Source organism: Emys orbicularis, chromosome 1 (assembly GCF_028017835.1).
Source record: "Emys orbicularis isolate rEmyOrb1 chromosome 1, rEmyOrb1.hap1, whole genome shotgun sequence".
Classification (NCBI taxonomy): Eukaryota; Metazoa; Chordata; order Testudines; family Emydidae; genus Emys; species Emys orbicularis.
In genome coordinates, this window is record NC_088683.1 from 24,796,301 (window position 1) to 24,813,533 (window position 17,233).

At 40.0% G+C, this 17,233-nt stretch overlaps 1 protein-coding gene across 1 annotated transcript in view; it reads right to left on the minus strand.

Moving 5' to 3' along the window:
• Positions 1 to 724: 724 nt before the first annotated feature.
• The window catches only part of CD36 (CD36 molecule (CD36 blood group)), a 39,047-nt gene continuing 22,538 nt past the window's right edge, over positions 725 to 17,233 (minus strand). The window contains exons 6-13 of the mRNA XM_065416865.1: positions 17,085 to 17,131; positions 13,584 to 13,653; positions 9,638 to 9,825; positions 8,701 to 8,819; positions 6,094 to 6,167; positions 2,999 to 3,053; positions 1,804 to 1,963; positions 725 to 747 (exon numbers count right to left, since the gene is read on the minus strand). Of these exons, the coding sequence (XP_065272937.1) occupies positions 725 to 747; positions 1,804 to 1,963; positions 2,999 to 3,053; positions 6,094 to 6,167; positions 8,701 to 8,819; positions 9,638 to 9,825; positions 13,584 to 13,653; positions 17,085 to 17,131 (736 nt within the window). The remainder of the gene's footprint in view (positions 748 to 1,803; positions 1,964 to 2,998; positions 3,054 to 6,093; positions 6,168 to 8,700; positions 8,820 to 9,637; positions 9,826 to 13,583; positions 13,654 to 17,084; positions 17,132 to 17,233) is intronic.

Consider the following 17,233-nt stretch of genomic DNA (forward strand, 5'->3'; position numbering starts at 1 on the left):
AGCGGACCAAGGACAGGGATGGGACTGCTGCACAAATGTTTAGAAAGGAAGCCATTTGTGGCTACGGATCAGCCACTGTTAGCATTCATGCATGTATTTTGTTCATGTCTGTACATGCATAGTTAAAAATAAAGCTTTTCAGAAACCCTTTATTGACATTCAGATATTATGGTTAACCACTTTACATAATAAACTTTATAGTCATTAAAATTCACATCTCTGAAGACAGGAGAGCAGTTCTACTGCAGCAACTTCCATTGCTTGAAGGAATGGGGAAAAATAACTTCTAGGGCACTGCATGAGCTTGATGAGGTCACCATCCCACATACTTAGAACCAGAACATCAGCAACTGGCTTTTACTCCTATTCTCACAGTCCCAAGAGAAGCGAACTAGCAAGTTCTATAAATGGCAGAAAGTGGATTGGATTCCAAACTGGATTTCAGTTTTCACCTACTAATATGCTATTTGTATTAGAGGTTTGTACCATGATAGTGGTTTCAGAATATGATATTGTTGTGGCCTCTTCAATGAGGTTGTAAAAATGGGCTTTTTGAAACATCAGGCGTTGCTGGTTGAGAAGCTGGATTCTGTACGTTCTTCACAGAAAGGAAAGGCACATTCATTCCATAGCCTGTTTATGTGTATATACGACATCATAAGACCAGATTCTTTTGACACTGAATTTTACAAACTCCTTGTTTGAAATTTGAAGTAACTATTGCCTACATGTAATCTCTTTTGTTACCTATAATGGAAAAAGTCAAAAGTTAATTAATCATGTGGTATACACTCTTCCTACAAAATGCCTAACCCATTTGACCTGAGAGAAAAGTGTATTGTGGGGAACTGAAAACCTCCTTTTTATATTATGGGATCCACTGCTCTGTACTGTGATATGATATTTGTACTCTGATATTATTGATAGAAGTTGATGTTATACACTCCCTCATTTCCTTCAAATCACCCAAAAATCCCCATCTAAACTCTTATAACAAATCCACTGTGATTATTTCGATTACTCTGCTGTACCTCTTTCTGCATTATAGGACCACGTCCAGTCCTATTCTCCGTGGCTACAGAGGGCCAAGACCCAGAGAAACTGGTGTGGTTCTGATGCAGAATGGTGATCAGGGAGAATTGGGAACCCTATGGAGGAGATCCATGCATCCTGATCACTCTGCTTACAGTGCACGCTGCAGTGCACTGGAAGTTTGGGGGTTCCAGCAGGGACTTGCTACTAGGAGATCATGTGGAACTGTAACTATGTGGCTTCACCTGACATTCTACCAGATAGATGGTCAGTGGAGCAGCCAAGGAGGCCATTCTGATCTGTGGAATAGCTCTGGACAACACATATGTTTTTTTTTTCAGATCACAGAAGCCCCATTGACTCATTGAAAACAAGACATCACTCTTGGAGTCACCCAATTCCCAAAGTCTTATCATGCATGAATTTCAATCTGTCAATAGCACCTTGGTTGAATAGGGCTAGGAACAGAATTTGTAAATGTCAACTGAAAAATGCTGGACCTTTACAAAAGGAAAAACCAGAACTCGAGACTGAAAGGATAAGTGTTGAGGTTGATTGGAATTTAGAATAATTCTTGGGGCTGGAACCGTAGGGCTGCCAATCCTGTAGGGTTGTCCTGGAGTCTCCAGGAATTAAAGATTAACTTTCATTAAAGATTATGTCATGTGATGAAACCTCCATCCAAACACAATTGGCAATCCTAGGCTGAAGTCATTACTCTAGTAAAGCTCCTATGGCGGGCTGCGCAAGCAGCACCAGAGATCTACTTACTTAATTTATTCGATCTGCATATGAAATATGAGACTATGAACACAAGGAACATCATGCTGCCGACTATGATCAGCACCACCTGCAGCAAGTGCAGCAGCTTGATTGGAGAGATCACTTTTGATCTGAACATTGCTGCTTTCTCATCATCAATAATCGCCGTCTGAAACAGTGCAAGAGCATTTACAGCTGAAGTATGCAAGTCCTTTCTCATGGAACATACACATGTTATAGACAATGTGATTGCATATAATGTTATCATATACATGGATCTAAGGGCTGTATCCACAAAGGGACTTGGGCCTTGCAATGTTCAGCATTGCAATGCCTAACTGTTGCCCTGCCACCCAGTGGAATCCACAGCCCTGAGTTAGGTGCCGAGGCTCCCTACACAGTGCCTATGGAGGGATACACACCTAAGAATGGGATCTGCAAAAGTCAGCTTGCTGAGCAGGGAAATACCAAGGAGAGGAGTGGCTCTTAAGCCCCTCCCCCTATGGGTCTTAGGCACCTAAATCTAGGGGAGAGGGAGGAGCCTGTCACCGACTGGGATTCTCAGCTGTGTGCCCTCTCCTGGAGTAAAGTGCATAAGCCTAACTTTTGACTTGCAAACAAGTTTTAGCCCAGGGATCAGAGCGCTCATCAAGGATGTGGGAGACTTGGGTTCAAGTCTTCTCTCTGCCTGATGTGGAGAAGGGATTTGGGGAGAATGGTCTCCCCATCTCAGGAGAATGCCTTAACCACAACCTCCATCACCTCCTCCAGCTGTTTTGTGAGGCTGGAGGCTTGCGCTCAAAATGCCTGCTGGATTGGGCCCCACTGGTGAGACAGGTTGGTTAACATCTAGTTTGATGAAGCTGCTGAGGCTCAGGTATGGGGTAAGAGCCTGAGGCCCTAGACTGAGGTAGCTGTGCTCATGCTCACTGGAAGAAACTTAGGCAGCTAAGGACTTTAGGTGCTTACAGTGTTCGGAAGCAGCTGAGTGGGGGTTTTCAGGATCTCAGTGACCCCTCCTGTTGGATTTAGGCACCTAAGGTGGACGTTAGGTGTCTAACTGCTTTTGTGGCTCTAGCTATAGGTGCCTAATTTCAAGCAAACAAGACTGAAAATTTTGGACTATTTTTTGGTAAATCTCCCAGATTATTTCTAATAAAGATGAAATAATTAGAATGATTTAATAGACTGAAAACACACTAACCTCGTTCAGCCAAAGAACAGGAAAGATATAGGATTTTGTAAGTTTTGATAAAGTACTGCAACAAATATTGAAATAAAAAATTGAAACAACCACAACACATTATCTGCACATTGCATATTCACAATTTCCATCTATCAATTTCTCATACCCCGTACTCTACCTCTTTGCTGAAATTGACAGGAAGTATGATTTGTATGTGTTCGGGTGGCAAACCTCCAGTAAATTCAAACTAGCGCATTGCTCTGTAGAAAGTATATAAGTAACTTCAGCCGTAGGCACCAACTTTTACTATTCCCCCGGGGGTGCTACACCCCCACTCCGCCCCAAGGCCCACCCCTACTCCAACTCTTCCCCCAAGACTCTGCCTTCACTCCGCCGCCTCCTGCCCCACTCCTCCCACTCCCTGAAGCCCCACCCACCTGCCACTTGCTGGTCTCTGCCCTTCCCCAATCCTCTCCCCAAGCCACTAAACAGCTGCGGCTAGTGGACGCTGAACTCCCACTATTTTTTTTCTGTGGGTGCTTCAGCCCCGGAGCACCCACGGAGTGGGCACCTATGACTACAGCCGTTATGCATACCATCCTTCATCTAGTACTCTGGGTATGAGAAAGTAGATAGATAGATAGATAGATAGATAGATAGATAGATAGATAGATAGATAGATAGATAGATAGATAATTTATGTATGATCATCTATATGTTTATTACATAATTGTTTCTCTTCTACCTTGCCCTTCCCAAACCTGTTTTTCAAATCTGTCTGTTGCCTTTCATCATATAGTTAGATTAAAATCTCTTGTGGAGTCGGAGGTGGCTCTTTGATTGTATTCTAAATTAAATGCATGTATAGTACCTAAGGTGCAATAAGGTTTTGATCCCTGATTGAAGCCTGTAGGTGCTACTACATATAAATAATAATTACGATAATATGCATGTGTACATACAGTGGATAGATTTAAAAGGTTTCTTCCATTTTGAAAGAGTCTACTAGCTTGAAAAATATACTTTATACTTAAAATAGGGACCATGAATGGAACCAATAATCTGAAATGAAATGAAACCAATTTCAAAATATTAAGTACATATATGTAAGCGTGTGTGTATTTATTAGCACTGATTGGGAACTTTTCAACAAATCATTTTTGTCAAAAAATACATATTTGTTGAAAGTGAAATTATTTGTTAAACAGTGACAAATTCAACAAAACCACTAACTCAAAAAAAAATTGGTAAAAAAAATACTGAGATTATCAAAACATCCTATTTTGACAATATGGAACCAGAAAGTTTCCATTTTGCGATTTCAAATAACTTCTTATTTCTAAATTTTATTAAATTTAAAATAAAGGTAAAGAAAAAGGAAAAAAAGGGTGACACTGAAATGAAATTTTTCAAATTTATTGAAGCAAACCATTTTGGTTGACCCAAATGAAAAAATGTTTTGGATTTTTGTTTTGCAAAAATGTTTGAGATTTCAGTTTTTCATCATATTTTGAGATAAGAAAACATTTTGAAGCATCAAACATTTTTGTCTGACAGGAAAGCCATCACCATCACCTCGCCCAAATATTTATATATATGCATGCACAATAATGGGATCATTCCAAGACTAGTGCATTCATATATTTTTTTCAATACAGTTTTCGGTCAGAATGACTTTTGTTTTAAAGTTAACTAAAACAATGAAGAAAACACACTGTGTGTTTCCTGTGTAACGTGCTGCATCAACCGTCTCACAGTACGGTATCGGTTATCTTTTTCATTGGCACTAGTTTTGGAATGATCATATTATTTACAATCTCCATATACTATATAATTCTGCTTTTGCTTCTCATCCCATTTATTGTTTGTAGATTCATAACATGACTCTAAGTCCTGATACAATGCCCACTGTAGCCAATGAGAGTCTTTCCATTGACCTCAATGGGCATTGAATCAGGCCCCTAGTGCATGCCAGACATTCCCAAGAAATCTGAAATTTGACTTCTCCTTGCAAATGTTGGAGCTGAAGGACATTTAAAAATAAATAAATATCAGCAAATTGTTTCAATTAAAAATGGAACATTTCATGATATTCACAAATATTTGGGCTTTTTATGAGCTACAGAGCAGGTTGAAATTTTTGGCATTTTTAAATTTCACAAATTGGAAAATATTTAAGATTTTATTTACAAAATTTCACACCTTTTATATTTACATTTATTTCTGATTGCAATGGATTTACAAGCTTGTTAGAAAGTGTTCTAATATTTTATTTCAAAAAGCTCCCTTTTGGGTGATAGCAAATACTGAAGTGTAGGAAAAGAATTAGGGACTTGATCTTACAAGTTGCAGAGCACTCAGGCCTTAATCCAGCAAAACACTTAAGCATGTGATTAACTTTAAGTACCTGAGTAACCTTACTGAAATCAATGGGACTATTCACATGCTGAAAGATTTGCACATACATGTTTAAGTGCTTTTGCAGGATCAGGGCCAAAGTATGTATCATCCTGCAGGACAGACCCATAAGTCTCCAGTAACATAATTAAATGATAATTATAAAAGTAAATCATATTCACTGTTGGGCTTGATCAATGATTAAGTTCAGAGCCCGGGAGGGAGCGGAAATCACCAAGTGAATCTTCTTCAGAAGTCTCAGGGACCACTGAGATTACGTATTAACTGCTGCTTTCATTAATAGTAATATAGTGGCCCAGGTCCTCAACTACTCATTGTCTCCCCCTATTCCCCCCCAATTCCCAAGGGACATTCTAGCACTCAGAGATCACTAGGGTGTAAGGATACCCTCGCCATGTATCCTGTGCCAACTGCTGAGATGTGAACTGTATAGGAACTACTTCATTCCTTTACTACCCAATGCTGGGAATCTTCAATGGGTTGGTTTAGGAATATAAATACATAGCTGCCATACTGCAGAACTGAGACACACTATCATAATACTGTCATTATGAAATGTATACTTAATATTTAGGTTATATTTATTGAAACTCTACCAAGCATTTTTGTAGAGCCAGTCACCCTAATTGCAAAAGGGCTAACAAACAAAATATTGTACCTGTATTTTAGAAACAAGAGACAGAGAAAACACTTACTCGATCTTTGGTGCAGGCTTCACCAGTAAGTTTATTTGCAGCTTTTTTGCAAATCGTAATGTAAACCCAGTGGTCTAAAGCCAGAAAGGTAGAAAAGGAGAAAACACAAAATAAAACAAAACAAATAAAGCAACCACAATGATATTAATGCTTGTGATGGTGGCCACTACAAGCTTAAGTCTGGAATAGGTACATCAGAGAAATTTGAATTAACACTGTTCATTAACTTGTTTACCATTGGGATTACTTTGAGGGGTCAAGGGTCATTTCATTCTTCATGCCCAATCTGTTCTTGTGTCTTTATTGAGACGACTAGCAAGGTTGCAAATTAATATTAGAGCCATTTTCCATCAGAAAATGCTGATTTGATTAATTCAAAATACTTTGCAGGAATTTCATCAACATTTTTGGCAGGAAATAATTGAAATGTTTTGTTTCGATAAAGACAAAATGTTTCATTCCGATAAGGTGAAAACTAGGGCTGGCCAGAAAACAAGAATTCCATTTCGTGAAAATTGAAGTTTTCTAAATTTCTCTCATTCCGCATCAAAACGAAAATGAGACCACTCAAATTTTGTCACCAAAAACAAAAAACAAACAAACAAACAAGAGAGAGAGAGAGAGGCTCTTTGCCCCCAGGGTAGCCCATAGACCTGTAGTCAGGTCACTCACCATGGATGTGGGAGACCCAAGTTCACGTCTCTGATTTGTATAAAGGACTTAAAGCTGGGTCTCCCACATCCTAGGGGAGTGCACTGACCATCATGCTATTGACTACTCTTGTCTCACACTTGCTCCCCAGAAATCCCATCCTGAACCTGAGAAATGGATACATTGCCATGAAAAGTTTCAGTCCCAACCAAAAAAAACCATTTTGTCAGAAAATTCCCAACCAGCTCTAGTCTAAATATTTCATTTAGACTTCAGCATTTTAATGTTTGTTATATTACATTATGTTATAATTTATAAGGTCAAAACCAAATATTTCTAGATATTTTGTTTTGTGAAAAATTCCAAGATTTCAACTTTCCATCCTGATTCAGAACAAACCAAATTTTGAAGTCTCAGATTTTCCATGGGGTGGAATTTCCATTTTTGGACCACCTCTAATTAATACCAATTGCAGAGATCGTTTTTGTGGCCATCTGTACCTTAGGAAGATGACTGAGACTCACAACTACTTTCTCAGACACATAGGTTAATCTTAATCTTCATCTTAAAGGTTAAACAGGTCGGTATCACCTGTTCAGTTTTCCCCCACTTTAACTTGTTTTTTGAATGATTCAGCCAGGCTCCAATCCAGTATAAAAAGTGTTTAATTTGAAGCATGTGAATAGCTGGATTGAAATAATTCAATGGGACTGCTCCACATGCTTAAAGTTAAGCACATGCTTTGCGGGACTAGGACCTAAGTGGAGGGAAAATTGAAGCTGATTAAAATCAGAGGTTCAACAAAAATGTTTATTTAGGAATTTATCACAGTTGCAAAGTGTGGCAATCAAATGCACTCTGGAATCAGATAAACGGGAGGCTTCATTGTTATGGTCAGAACAGGCTGTACTGCAATTACTTGGTCAACTTAATTAAACTGTGACTGTAATTTAGATGAGACTTACTACTTAATGAAACCAACAAAATCAAAACATGTTTAAAACACAGCAAAAATAGATGAGCTCTGTAGGGGATAACTTAGAGAGGAATAGAACAACTTTGGCTTAAACACAATCTTGGGCCAGATCCTTAGCTGGTGTAAAGTAGAATAATCTCATTGACTTCAATGGAGTTACACTGATTTACATCAGTTGAAAATGTGGCCCCAACAGATTTTTCACCCACCATGGATGAAATTCTCAAATGTATGGCATATAACTATAAGACCACATGGATGCCACTTTCATCACTGTACATTATACATACATAGAATAGTGATCACAGAACAAGACAATGATCGTATTTGACACAATAATTTGTAGCAAAGATTGTGGTCACCAAACTGTCATACGATGTGGTGTTACATATGGCATATGTTTGCCTAAAAAGGTCATCTGATCCTAGGCTGCTCTACATATGTGTTTATGATTTACAATTGAGTTGGTTTCATATAGATTGAGAAGTTGAACAGTATTGTGGAGGAATGTTTGTATTTTGTGCTGGAAGAAAGACCATTTGGCAATTTAGAATGACAAGTAGCAAGTGTTTAAAAAGCATGATCTGTGTAACTTAATTTATTCCTATAGCGTCTTCAAGTATCCCTTTTTCAATGAGAGTGTGCAAAAACAGACTCTTTGAACCAATTCTCTCCGAATGTTGATGATCCGTAGAAAATGGACTCTCTGCATAGTTTTGTAAAAACCAAAACCTGACTGAGATTTTGCCAACCCATACTGACCCCAATCTGTCAACTATAGGGATGAGTCAAAATTAACACTTTTATGTGAGCTACCAAACTTTGGAGGTCAGAATAAGATTTGATGGGGTTCTGCAAAACCCAAACACCAAAATATGGGCTCCTCCGATCATATCTGAAATGAATCAGTATTATAACTACACTGCAAAGCAATACTGTGCATGGTTATCAAGAAATAAATACTATAAATGTTGGCTTACAGGCTCTACATCTAAAAAGGTCTCGTGTTCATCCTTATTTGCACTCAATCCTTCAATATTCTCGGACACATCTTCACTTGCATATAGAAAATGGGGAAGTGTAATATACACTGGTTTTCCTATTATAAAAAGACAAGCAAAATTGGAAAGTCAAGTCTTAGTGTGGTTTCTCTTATTGAAGTACCTCACCTGAGGACATTTTATTGATTTATACATAAATAAATATCTATGATATGCACACAAATATACACATTCATTATGAAGATTTGCTAAACCTAAAGCAGAGAGGGATTCTATAGGGTCTACAATCCTATTGGTATGTAGATAATTTGCATGAGTAAAATTAATTGCTATTAAAATTACAGCATATGGGCCAAATTCCCAGCTGTAAGTTTACTCCACTGGAACTACATTGAGTTAAACAGCTGCTGCTCTCATCCTATATATGCACATATCGTTATCACACCATGTATATGAGATCTCATGAACACAGGAACTGTGAGTATCCAAAGCTTTTATGCAGTGGATGAAGCTCCTTTTATTCTTCCCCCCACAGAGACAAGGGATAATTTAGCCCTGAATGTGTAAATGGTATTAAAAGTTCCATCTCTTTTTCTCTTCCTTATGCATCTCTCATATTTTTACCATCAAAGCTAGATATATAGCCCCATCACCACAGTCTCTGAGCATCTCTGAAGCATTCATAAATTTATCTTCACAACATCTCATGAAGGTAAAGAAGTATTCAAATCTCTGTTTAAGGAATCGATGTTTCAGAGACATTAAATTATGTGCCCAGGGTCACACAGGAAATCTGTGGCACAGTCAGGAATTGAATCCAAGTCTCTTGAGTCACAGTCTAGTACCTTAACCACAAAACCATCCTTTCCCCCAGACCAAATGGCTTGTTTGGATTAGTGACATTTTACTACTCTACCTTCTTTGCAGGCGCTAATGTCCAGGGCTCCAGATGCTGTGCAATTCTTTGACAGAACAGTTTCTGTGCAGAAGCATTTATTTTCTGGAGTTTCAAGAGGAGATGCAAATGCTGCACGAGGAACTGAAAAACGATACAGGGGGATTTCCTTCACAATCTGCTCACTGTCAAATATGCCATAGATAGATCTGAATATAAAAGAGAAATGTTTCATTTGTCTCTAGTTTATATTGTATTTACAGGTGTTTTGGTTGCTAATACACATTCATGTCTGATGCATTATAGAGACGCCCTACATTTCTCGTTTTTTAAATGATAAAGTGCCCTTGGCAGCTGCTCAGATGATTCCAGGCTCCCTTAGCCCTGGATTAGCAGTTTGTGGAACTGCCCAGACAATGAACAAGAGTACATGACATTTGCAGAAAAGAGACACAGGCAGTGGTGACTTTATAAATCTCAAGAAAAACTTCTTAACTCTAAGAACAATAGGACAATGTGACAAACTGCCAAGGGAAGTCATGGAACCTCCTTCACTGGAGGTTTTCAAAAGGAGGCTGGATAGCCAGCTGTCTTGGATGGTTTAGATACAACATATCCTGCCTCTTGGCAGGGTATTAGACTAGATGACCTTTGCAGTCTCTTCTAACCCTATGGTTCTATGATTCTATTATATAAAATACAGAAACATAGACAAAAATATACAGTTAAGAGTAAATGTATAAACAACTCCTTCCCAGGCACAGATCTACAGTGCCTGTGGTGATGGAATGTTTTAAGTCTTTCAGAGTGGTTTCTGCCCGGCGATATACTAGAAAAGTTTTAATGGTATTACTATGTCAGAGGTCAAGTATCAGAGGGGTAGCCGTGTTAGTCTGAATCTGTAAAAACCAACAGAGGGTCCTGTGGCACCTTTAAGACTAACAGAAGTATTGGGAGCATAAGCTTTCGTGGGTAAGAACCTCACTTCTTCAGATGCAAGTAATGGAAATTTCCAGAGGCAGGTATAAATCAGTATGGAGATAACGAGGTTAGTTCAATCAGGGAGGGTGAGGTGCTCTGCTAGCAGTTGAGGTGTGAACACCAAGGGAGGAGAAACTGCGCCTGTGGTGACTTTATAAATCTCAAGAAAAACTTCCTAACTCTAAGAACAATAGGACAATGCGACAAACTGCCGAGGGAAGTCATGGAACCTCCTTCACTGGAGGCTTTCAAAAGGAGGCTGGATAGCCAGCTGGAGGCTGGATAGCCTCACTTTCACAGACCTTGGGAGGCAGGCCAGTCCTCGCCCACAGACAACCCGCCAACCTTAAGCATATTCTCACCAGCAACCACGCACCGCACCATAACAACTCCAACTCAGGAACCAACCCATGCAACAAACCTCGATGCCAACTCTGCCCACATATCTACACCAGCAACACCATCACAGGACCTAACCAGATCAGCTACAACATCACCGGCTCATTCACCTGCACGTCCACCAATGTTATATATGCCATCATGTGCCAGCAATGCCCCTCTGCTATGTACATTGGCCAAACTGGACAGTCACTACGCAAGAGGATAAATGGACACAAGTCAGATATCAGGAATGGCAATATACAAAAACCTGTAGGAGAACACTTCAACCTCCCTGGCCACACAATAGCAGATGTAAAGGTAGCCATCTTACAGCAAAAAAACTTCAGGACCAGACTCCAAAGAGAAACTGCTGAGCTCCAGTTCATTTGCAAATTTGACACCATCAGATCAGGATTAAACAAAGACTGTGAATGTCTATCCTACTACAGAAGCAGTTTCTCCTCCCTTGGTGTTCACACCTCAACTGCTAGCAGAGCACCTCACCCTCCCTGATTGAACTAACCTCGTTATCTCCATACTGATTTATACCTGCCTCTGGAAATTTCCATTACTTGCATCTGAAGAAGTGAGGTTCTTACCCACGAAAGCTTATGCTCCCAATACTTCTGTTAGTCTTAAAGGTGCCACAGGACCCTCTGTTGCTTATGTCAGAGGTGTGATTTTCTTTTAATGATATAGTGATACCAGTATAAGCCCTAGTGTGGACATAGATCTACAGTATAAAGGTGCCTTATACTCATATAACTTATTTCACTTGGCAAACTGGAATAAGATATACTGGTATAAACCCTTTTATACTGATATAGCTGCATCCATACTTGGGGGTGGGGGAAGGTGTTACTGATGTAGTTAAAGTGGCAAAACATTCTAGTGTAGACAAGCCGTTAGAAGAAAGCACTGTTTTGAGTGTTGCCGTGTCCTATATTATGGCAAGTATTGCCTTCCCTGACTGTTGAGACTAGGTCAGAATTTAGGGAGACCCTGTGTGGTACTACTAGAAAGAAGCAACTATGATTACTTGATCTGAGAACCAAAGAACCAGACAAGGTCTGTCTGCGTCCAACAGCCTGAATGAAGAAACAGTTTCTCTCTTCTTCACCAGGTACATGCTGTGATTGGCAGATTTCAGTTTTGGGGTCCAAGCTGCTCCATGATAAGAAGTTGATTTATAAACCTTGATCCTTTTTAATGCAACTTTTAAAATAAATGATGCATTTTAAAGAAGAAAAAGCTCATTCCCGGCACTGAAAATCAAAGTTGAGCCTGCAAATGTGTCACCTGGAAGAATTAAACTTCTGTTTCCTTGAAATCTATTGAGCAGTGTTTGTAACTATCCCACTGGAGTATTCAGGGACATTGTATGGCAAAGCAGAAAAGACAGACTGAAAAGAAAAAATGCAAGGAGATTTATTATTTTTTTATTAATTATTTATTTATTTGGGGTAATATATATCATATTCTGAGAGAAAGCAGTTTGGTGTATTTAGCTATGAATGGTGAAATACACACCTGTACAGATGACCTGTGCATCAGTTAAGCTCCACATAAGCCCTCAAAATAATGTTTAAATACCTCGTGCTAGCCCTATGCACATGGGTGAATTATATTCTTAGCACTGGTCTACACTGGGGGAGGATCGATCTAAGTTACGCAACTTCAGCTATGTGAATAACGTAGGTGAAGTCAACGGACATAGATCGACTTACCGTGGTGTCTTCATCGCGGTGAGTCGACTGCTGCTGCTCCCCCGTCGACTCTGCCTGCACCTCTCGCCGAGCTGGAGTACAGGAGTCGATGGGAGAGCGCTCGGGGGGGTCGATTTATCATGTCTAGACTAAACACGATAAATCAATCCCTGCTGGATCGATCACTGCCCACCGATCCGGCCGGTAATGAAGACATACCCTTAGGGTATGACTACACAGCAAGCAGCAACCAATGGCAGTGAGTCTCAGAGCTTGGGTCTGTAGACGGGCTCACAGGACTCATGCTATGATGCTAAAAATAGCTGTGTAGACCTTTTGAGCTGGAGCTTGGGCTCTGACACCGAGGGTGGTGGGTTTCTGAGCCTGAGCTCCAGCCTGAGCCTAAGTATCTATGCTGCTATTTTTAGCACTGTAGCGCAAGCCCAAGTCTGTAGACCCAGGCTCTGAGACTCACTGCCATGGCTGCTGCTTGTCGTGTAAATGCACCCTATAGGCCAAGTTCTGCAACCCTAATACTGAGTACTACTTGTGTGAATAGTCCCTTTGAACTCAATGGACCTGAGTCTCCTCTCACATCTACCATTGTAATTCTATGATCCTGAATTACACCAGTGCAAAGGGTCAGAGACTCAGAGGCATTGCAACTACTCACTACTCAGTACAACTAAGGGTGACAGAATCAGACTTTAAGTAGCCAATCATGAACACAGCAGATTCACATGGTTAAAACCAAAGGTGTGTTTATTGAGTTGCTTCAATGACCCAAGACCAAGCAGAGCAGTTTCAGCAGCTGTCTTAAATAGTTTTTCAAAGAACATGATTTTTGGTGAGCACACATAGGAATATGTGCACAATATGGATGTCTCCAAGTGTCCTACCTGCAAATATCGGAGGAAAAGAAGCGCAGAATCCGGTCCTTCTTTACAAAAGGAGGAAATGATGCACCATCTATGGATGAAATAAAATAATAGCTTGAATGTAATTCCACTTTTATGACATGAGATCATTGATAATGCCACATTCAGCTATGGTCTTTTCCATACATTTCTGACAAAGAAAGACAAATCTAGTGCTTGTGCACACAAAGATTTATGCAAGGCATTGGCCAAGTCTTGTTTTCTATTATAAGCCTAATTTTGGAACCCCCTCTGAAGTCCCTAATAAGTCCTTTAATCTTAAATTTGGCATATAAAGTCTGTGGTGAGCAGGCAATATCTTTAACACATATGAGGGCATGTGCCTTAGAAGATACGGGGCACAAAAAAGTATTGATTCTGACTCCCTGCTGCCTAGTAGAGTCAGCTCCAGGATTTTTGTGGCTAGGTTTGAGAACTGATTTTCAGAGATGAACATCCTGTTGACTAGAATTATGGATGCTTGGCGCTTATAAACATCATATCCTTAGGCTTTCGAACTTGTGTTTCTAACTACATATTGACTTAATATCACCTCCACCATGCCACTGATGGCTCCTGCCCAGCAGGATGCTGTAACAAACCTCTAACCAGTTCATTCTCTGGATCCTGTAACAGCTTCTATTTAGGTTTTATACAGCACCCATCACAGAGTTATAAATGTTTCTCTGGTATCTTTGCATCCTCAGCCTAGATGACAGGAGCAAGGAGACTCTCTTACAGACCATCACTCGATCTCTGTTAGCAGCAGGGGCTTTTCTCATACAAGCCTAGATTCCATCCAACCACACAGATTCATAGATTCTAGGCCTGGAAGGGACCTCGAGAGGTCATCGAGTCCAGTCCCCTGCCCTCATGGCAGGACCAATTACTGTCTAGACCATCCCTGATAGACATTTATCTAACCTACTCTTAAATATCTCCAGAGATGGAGATTCCACAACCTCTCTAGGCAATTTATTCCAGTGTTTAACCACCCTGACAGTTAGGAACTTTTTCCTAATGTCCAACCTAAACCTACCTTGCTGCAGTTTAAGCCAATTGCTTCTTGTTCTATCCTTAGAGGCTAAGGTGAACAAAGTTTTGTCCCTCCTCCTTATGACACCCTTTTAGATACCTGAAAACTGCTATCATTTCCCCTCTCAGTCTTCTCTTTTCCAAACTAAACAAACCCAATTCTTTCAGCCTTCCTTCATAGGTCATGTTCTCAAGACCTTTAAACATTCTTGTTGCTCTTCTCTGGACCCTTTCCAATTTCTCCACATCTTTCTTGAAATGCGCTGCCCAGAACTGGACACAATACTCCAGTTGAGGCCTAACCAGCGCAGAGTAGAGCGGAAGAATGACTTCTCGTGTCTTGCTCACAACACACCTGTTAATACATCCCAGAATCATGTTTGCTTTTTTTGCAACAGCATCACACTGTTGACTCATATTTAGCTTGTGGTCCACTATAACCCCTAGATCCCTTTCTACTGTACTCCTTCCTAGACAGTCCCTTCCCGTTCTGTATGTGTGAAACTGATTGTTCCTTCCTAAGTGGAGCACTTTGCATTTGTCTTTGTTAAACTTCATCCTGTTTACCTCAGACCATTTCTCCAATTTGTCCAGATCATTTTGAATTATGACCCTGTCCTCCAGCACATGTCTGTGTGCTATTCCTAAATCCTGACAGCCTAGGAAATGGGTCGGCAAAACCTGACTCACTTTCAAATCCTTGGATGTGAATGTTGCCTATGGTGTTTAATTTAGTTATCTAAACACTTCATTTTATCTAGTAAGGGAAAACAGCTCCACTCCGTGATATGAAAGTCCACAAGAGCAGGAGGAATTCTTGCCATACAGAACTCTGATTTGTAGTTGGCCTAGCTGAAGCTAGTGCTTATTGTGACAACAAACTGAATATCCAATAAACACTGAGTGGGAATCACACAGTGACTAGTAGTCATCTCTGGGGGCTGCTAATTTTACTATTAAAAATCTTCTGTTCTTTTGCTAGGGCACTGGGAATTTAAAAGACAAATATAGAGTCCTTTGACAGTTTAATGCAAACAAGCCTTCCTCTTTAAACCTGTTACCACAGTTACATTTCATTCTAGGATGAGGACTGATTAACAACCATAAAAGAGACAAAGAAAAAGAATTAGAACAGGCACAATAGGTTCAACTCCATCTCTGGCTACAAAACACTTTCCTTCATTCTCCATCCATATCCTCTCAGATACAATACCTGCTCTCACAGGTGCTGACAGGATTTTAGGGTCCTGTTTAATTCTCCAAGGTCATAATCTCTCTTGAGCAGCCGTTATGAATGTATATGTAAAATCCTTTTTATTCATCAAGCATGGGTTGATTAACTTCAGTTTATACCTCACCAGAGCCACTGAATCCATTTACCAGAGAATGCATATAGTGTACAGTCTGCAAGCCTGGTTTCACCATGGCAAGGAAGGAAGAGCAAAATAAAGGCAGAGAATGGGAGAAAGGTTCAAGTCAAAGACGAAAGAGATGAAAAAAAGTCCCAGAAGCTAAGAATACTGCTTAACAAATAATCACTAGCACAGACTGCAATAAAAAATCAATCCTTCCTGACTCAGCCTTCATAAGAAACTTAAGCACTAGTAAGGTGTTATCATACCTGAATCACATATGTGTGCTTTACTGTAAAAAGAATGCTCTATACTAGCTAGCACTGTACAGTACAAATAAACTTGCTTGTTTTCACACTCTCTGGCTTAAGACTATTGGGAAGAGACTTCAGGTACACACAACATGAAAGATAAACCGTTCAAAGTTTGTTGTGTCCCCTTGTATTATAATACAATATAATTATTGCGAGCGTGTAGTCCCACGGGATTTCTTGGCCCTCTGCTCCTTCCTATCTATCTTCTCCCTTTTGGTCATCTTGGTCTATCTTTAATCTTAGCTATTGCTTTTACAATGACAATGGTAACACAACTGTACATGCATTTTGACACCTCCATGTCCACCCTTGCTACTTGTTTTGACCAAATGAATTTGTGGCTTCATCTGAACTTCCTTCATCTAAGTGCTTCAAAGAGAGAAACATTACACATATCCTCCAATGTAACGCTGTATCGTCTGTCACCACTCTTTGCTCAGACCCCCATTTGCCACTACTGTCCATGTCTATAACACTTTTACTATTGCAACAGCCTTCTCTATGGCTTCCACAAGCCCAGGCCACCAGATTGCAGCATCTGCAGTATAATACTTTCTCTAGTATAGTTTTTCCATGAGTGCATTACTTAACTCTTTGTAGCATTTTGGGACCCGGATTGTATTCAGATATTACACAAAAAGAAATCTCTGCTGCATTACACTGTGCACACAATTAAAAGGGAAAAGATTGCTGGAATCTTTTCTGTGGCCCATGGTGCTTTCACTAAGATGGGAATTCTCTTATGAACAGAGAGAGAGAGAGAGAGAGAGAGAGAGGCTCACCTGTTCCATTGACCATGTCACACTGGCCATCCCAGATGGAAAGAGTGCTTTAACGAAAAACAAAAACAGTTCCTGGTCATGCCACATACCATGTATTGTTTAATGTAATCTATTTCATTACCCAATTAGCTACATAGGGCCTGCTATGT